Here is a 5,699-nt window from a genome sequence, read left to right on the forward strand (position 1 = left end):
CGGGTTGTTGTTGTTGTTGTTGTTGTTGTTGTTAGGAGCACCTTCTTAAAGTGACAGGACTAATCTGTGTCCCACATAGCCAGTCTGTGGGAGTCAGAATTATTGTTGGTTGGTAGGTAGGGGATCAAATACTTTATTTTACACACTGAACTGCAACTCAATTTATAACATTTGTATCATGTGTTTTTTCTGGATTTTTGGTCTCTATAATTAAAAATAATAGAACTTTCATTTCTCTGTAAGTGGGCAAACTTGCAAAATCTGCAGGGGACCTAACAATTATTTTCTTCACTGTAAGCTTCATTTGTGTTTAATAGTTAAGGTTCATTTTTAAGATTTAAAGTGACATTGAAGGCTAATCCCCTACAGCGCCAGTGCTGCTCTCTGATCTAGCACAGACTCCTATTTCTTCTTGTGTCCCACGGAGTCTGTCCTGCATGTGCGCTCCCGGCGTGCGTTCATTCACTTACACTTTGTCACTCCTCCTCTCCACTCCACTGATATCAAGTGCGCATACACACGCAGACACTTCCTCCTGCACGGCCATCTGGAAGCTGTGTTCTGCATCACTTTACAGACTATCATGTTTTTTTTTTTAATTTTGCCAATACTTCCACTTCAAATGTATTGTTAAATCAGAACGTTAGTGTAAATTAAAACATTTGTTAGAGGGAAGGTTTTTTTTTATTTTTATTGTAGAAGAGACAAATTTTTCATCTTCTTTCCAATAAAGGATTCTTATCTACCTCCTCGAAAACATCCTAAACTGTACACTGAGCTGATCATGACCGGCTTGGTGTACAGTCCTGGTATATGCCGGGTAACACAATGAATAAACTCCCGTGTGCGCATGTGCATGAGTTACGTCATCCCCACCAGATCAGTCAAGATGGCCTGACAACCCAAACCTGGAAGAACATCTCAGCGCCAGAGAGGGAGCTCAGGAACATTGCATCGCTGGAGTATGGTTCCGCTTTCAATGCCACCGGTGTATGTAGCATACTTGAATTTGGTATCAGCCTCTTGTGATTCTCCAAACTGTAACACTCTGACTTGGAAAGGAAGGGGCTGCATTAAGAGACAATCATGTGTGCTGCATACAAACCTGTATACAATCTGACAGGAGGAGAAAGCAGAGCGAGCAAAGGCTGGGGCTGTTGGTGCCCTGTCACTGTATAGTCATAGCCTGGTGGTAGGGAGATTACCATCTTTATTGTTTAATTGCAGTAGAGCAAAGTCAGGTCACCTGCCTAGCTGTGCTGCCTAGTGAAACTGTTAAAAACTCAGGGCTGGATGAACAGAGAGTAAATTCAGAGGCCCTTATCTGCATACTTCTGGGTTAGTTGCCAGGCAACCAGTGTGAATTCTGACAGCAAATTTCAATTTAGTTTTAGTCAGTCTTTTGACTAAAATGCCATTTTAATTTTAGTCCTATTTTAGTCATGTGAATTGTTTTAGTTTAAGTCGACTAAATATGATAAGATTTTAGTCTACTAAATCTACAGTAGATTTAGTCTACTAAAATCAAGTGGGTTTATTTAAAGATTCATGTAAGAATTTCTCTAGAATTTCCAATCTCATTATATACTCGTGGAGTAAACATCTGTTGACCTGTTATTACTTATGGATAAGGTTTAAACATGCAATACAGACACAGATTTAACTGTTGTGATATAGAAAATGTCTTTATTTATCTTAAAATTAGATCAGACCAAGTCTTATTAAGAAACAATAATATTAAGTATTTTCAACCAAGGACCAGTAATTAGATATGTATTGATTATAACAACTTCCATGTGACATTCTTCATTCTTTCAAGCAAAAGTGCAACTCTAAAATATTAAAATGAAAACCTATATTGGCTGTAATGCCATTGCACATATTACCTATTAGCCATCCATTCTGGATGGAACCGGAACTGGAAGTCCAAAGAGATTAGTGGTCTCTGATTGGATCTCTTCCCAAATCGTCTCTCCCTAACATTTTAGTCTAGTTTTAGTTAGTCGACTAAAATGTCAATATATTTTCATTTATAGTTTTGGTCATCAGAACTTACATTTTATTTAGTTTTAGTCACTGAAAAAGTGTTATTGATGAAAACTATGACGAAACTTATTAGTCGACAAAATTAACACTGCAGGCAACTTACATTTACTGAATTAGAATATAGCAATGGCAGCCTCTATGTTTCTTTCAGGAAAGGTTTCCCTTCAGTACTTTTCTCATGGTTAATATCCTAAACATTTGAAGAGAACCCATCATGACTGCAAGAATGTGAAAACCATGGCTGAGATCAGGCAGCAACTTTCTGACATCCATACTTTCTGGCATGCATTGGTGACCTGCAGAGTTGTATAATGTAACAATAAATATTCACTTCTTTAGTGAAGCCTAATCATGACTGATTCTCTTTTAAAGGAGAACTATGGGGTTAGGGCTTCTCCCCATAGTTCTCCTATGGGTAACGGGAGGACACAAACTAGCATCCACCCAAAGCTCAGTATACCGCGAGCTACAGCCCGCGGTATACTGAGACGCCGCAGCTGGAACGAATCGTGACAATTCTGTCTGGATCCCCCCAGCTGCGTGAGTGACAGCTGGCTCTGCCTATCTAGAGGCAGAGCCAGCTGCACCCGCCTCCATCCGTTCCGCCAGTCAGCACTGGGGGGTATCCCTGCAGGGAGCCATGAGTGACAGTCACGGCTCTCTGCACGGATAGATCGAGAAGTGAGCGAGTGCCGGTATGTGTTCGCTCACTTCCCGATCTACTGAGCCGACCTGTGACAGTTTCATTGTCATAGGTCGGCTCAGATTATGAGGCTGAGTGAAAATCGCTCACCTCATAATTCTCCTTTAGGGAACCCTGTAACCTTTCTAGAGGACTTAAAGCAGAAATGAAGTGGAAGCAAAGTTAGGTTAATCTTCCAGTTCAGATGCCCTGAATGTGAGGAGCTCTGGTATACAGGCATCAACCAGACTGCCCCACCTGCCTTCTCACAAGTGGTCCATCACTGTGACTGATGGACAAGGCTTGAGTTGGCTGGGCCAGGCTCTCGAACCAGTAAACTGGGCTGATATGTAGAAACCAGGGTACATGGATTGCTGAGTTGGAAACCGGCAGTGGTGTGCAATGACCTGGTGGTGCCTGCTGTGTGCTTCCAGCAGCAAATGTGGTTTTTTATCTACATTTTAAAGGAATGCCCCTAATAAAACATAACATATACCAAATGCTTTCTTCTTTTTTTAGATGGGAGAATATCCTCCTAAGTCTATGTTTAGTATAGATGAGTTTCCAGCGACAGAAAGAGGCTCTGCATTTTCTGGAACAAACCCTCCATCTTTTAAAGGAGAATCTGAACACAAGAGTTCCCCTAACTTGAGGCGAATCAAAGGTATATTTTAGACAAGCTAGCTTGTCTACACCCACTGGATCTAGTCACTCATCTGTGTGCAGCTCCTCAGATCTCTTGGTTACACCGCAATTCTCCTCATTCTTACTCTGGTCATACACGGTTAGATTTTTTTAAATTCAGCCTGGGAGCTAAGTGAAAATAAATCTTTCACATTCCTTAGTCCACACTAACCAGCATGGATGAACAAATCTCCCACCATTACTGCTGTGCATTCTTCCCTCCAAATTCACCACCATTGTCATTTTCATCCTACAAGTTTCTTTCCTAGTCCTGCTGTCCTCCTCTCCTCCTTTTTAGCTGCTTGCTCTCCTCTGTTTTGTACTGTTTATCATCCTCTGCAGTGTTTATTGTGTTGCTGCTTTTTCTGACTCCCACAATAATCTGGTCCATTTAACACCTCCTGTCCACATTCCTGCTTTGTCCATCCTGAACCCACTATGTACTCTAATTGTTTTTACCTATGGTACCCTGCTATGCCAAACCTCCATCTCTTCTTTACCCCACCCCTACATTTCTGCGGCTTTGTGCCCCCCAAGATGAGAAACGGATGAGTTCTCTGCCTTCCACTGCACTTTTATCTTTCATACTCCATCTTTCTCTACTATTAGTTACAATTCCCCCCCAGATCATCTGTTCCTGCTTCTCCTGCCATCAGCTTTGACAGCCTTCAGTTAAATATATACAGGTATTTGTGTCTGAATGGCAATCCAAACTGGACCCACTTCTTCCTGTATCCCTTATTGAGCACTGCTCCTCACTGTGCTTCTTAACTTCACTACTGAGCAATACTGCACACTGTACCTCACACCACTCCATGCTTTATGTTCTATCTCCATTTGGTTACACTCTGCACACTGTGCTATATGTCAAGTGCTCCAAGCCCCTCAATTCTGCACAATGTGCTCTATATGCTATACCTTATACTACTCTTCTCTGCAATGTGCTCTGTATGTCGTATACTCCACACCTCTTCACATGTACCCTGTGCTGTATGTTTTTTTTATACTCCACCCTATACAGTATGCAGTTTATACTTCACAATGCTTCACTTTGTACATTGTGCTGTATTTTCTATACCCACACTGTTCCATTGTGCACACCGGGTTGCACATTTTAGACTCCATTATGCATAATGCGCTGTACTTTCTATAATCCACATGACACCACTCTGCACATTATGCTGTATACTCTATATTACTACCTTTTGTGCTCTATGTTGTACATTCTATAAATCCCAATGCTCCACTTTGCACACTGTGCTGTAAATCATATACTTCACACCTCTCCACTCTGCTTACTATGCCGTAAATTCTATACCACTGCACATGGATGCTGTGCTGTACATTCCCTTCTCTACATTACTTTACACTGTACATTTTGGACATGATTTACTAAAATGTTTGTGTTAAACACTCCAGCTTTTTTTTTTTCTTTGTGTGTTGTATATGTTACACAACTTAACTCCATGCTGTAGTTTACACAGCTCCACTCTTTACACCGTTCTTTACATTGCACAATAAACACCATTCCACTCTATACACCATGCTTTACATACTCCAAACCACTCCACACGGTGCTGTACAATTTATACCTTACACTGTTCTATTGTTTTCCCTGTGCTGTACATTATACAATGTGACATGCTGTACACTCTGCTGTTCATTCTATGCTCCACATACTGTATACTCCAAGTTATTTCTAACAGTATTGTCTTACAGGAAAAGAACCCCGGCAACGGACAGAGTCTGCTTCAGAAGCCTTGGAGACAGACAATGTTGGAGAGCTTCACCATTTTCGCTCACGTTCCCGCTCTGCTCCATCTTCTTTAATGGTTGCAGCTCGTTATGGACGAGAGCTGAGACGAATGAGTGATGAATTTGACCAAATCTTCACGGTAAACTTTTCTTTTACCTTATATTATTTTTGTCTTCCAAGGCAGCCAAAAACGGTAACACAAAATATACGCTTATCTTAAAGTAACAGTCCATAAGTGTGTCTCACTGCTTTGTTGAAAAGGTCCCAAAACCTGGGGGAATCCTTTCCCAGAAATATAAGTCTTGCCAGCAAGGCACAGCACAGCACTAGAGCACATCTCTCTCACACAGCTGCTCACTTCCTCCTCAACTCCCCACACCTCCTCTCTGGGAGTTGCCGACCCTTTAAACTCCTTCCTGCTGCAGGAAGGTTAACCCCGTAGCTTCCCTTAAAGGGACCACAACCCAAATAGCGGTGATGCATATCTCCCATCCAGGACCCAGCCTTGCCGTCGTCTACAATATATATATA

The 5,699-nt window shown here is 41.6% G+C and overlaps 1 protein-coding gene across 1 annotated transcript in view; it reads left to right on the plus strand.

Annotated features, from left to right (window-relative positions):
* BAD (BCL2 associated agonist of cell death) overlaps nt 1-5,699 on the plus strand; it is a 14,068-nt gene that overhangs the window by 4,865 nt on the left and 3,504 nt on the right. Inside the window, exons 2-3 of the mRNA XM_018565157.1 lie at nt 3,248-3,392; nt 5,132-5,307. Coding sequence (XP_018420659.1) covers nt 3,248-3,392; nt 5,132-5,307 — 321 coding nt within the window. The remainder of the gene's footprint in view (nt 1-3,247; nt 3,393-5,131; nt 5,308-5,699) is intronic.

The sequence above is a fragment of the Nanorana parkeri genome, unplaced genomic scaffold (genome assembly GCF_000935625.1).
Source record: "Nanorana parkeri isolate BGI_ZX_2015 unplaced genomic scaffold, ASM93562v1 scaffold25, whole genome shotgun sequence".
In the NCBI taxonomy this organism is placed as follows: domain Eukaryota; kingdom Metazoa; phylum Chordata; class Amphibia; order Anura; family Dicroglossidae; genus Nanorana; species Nanorana parkeri.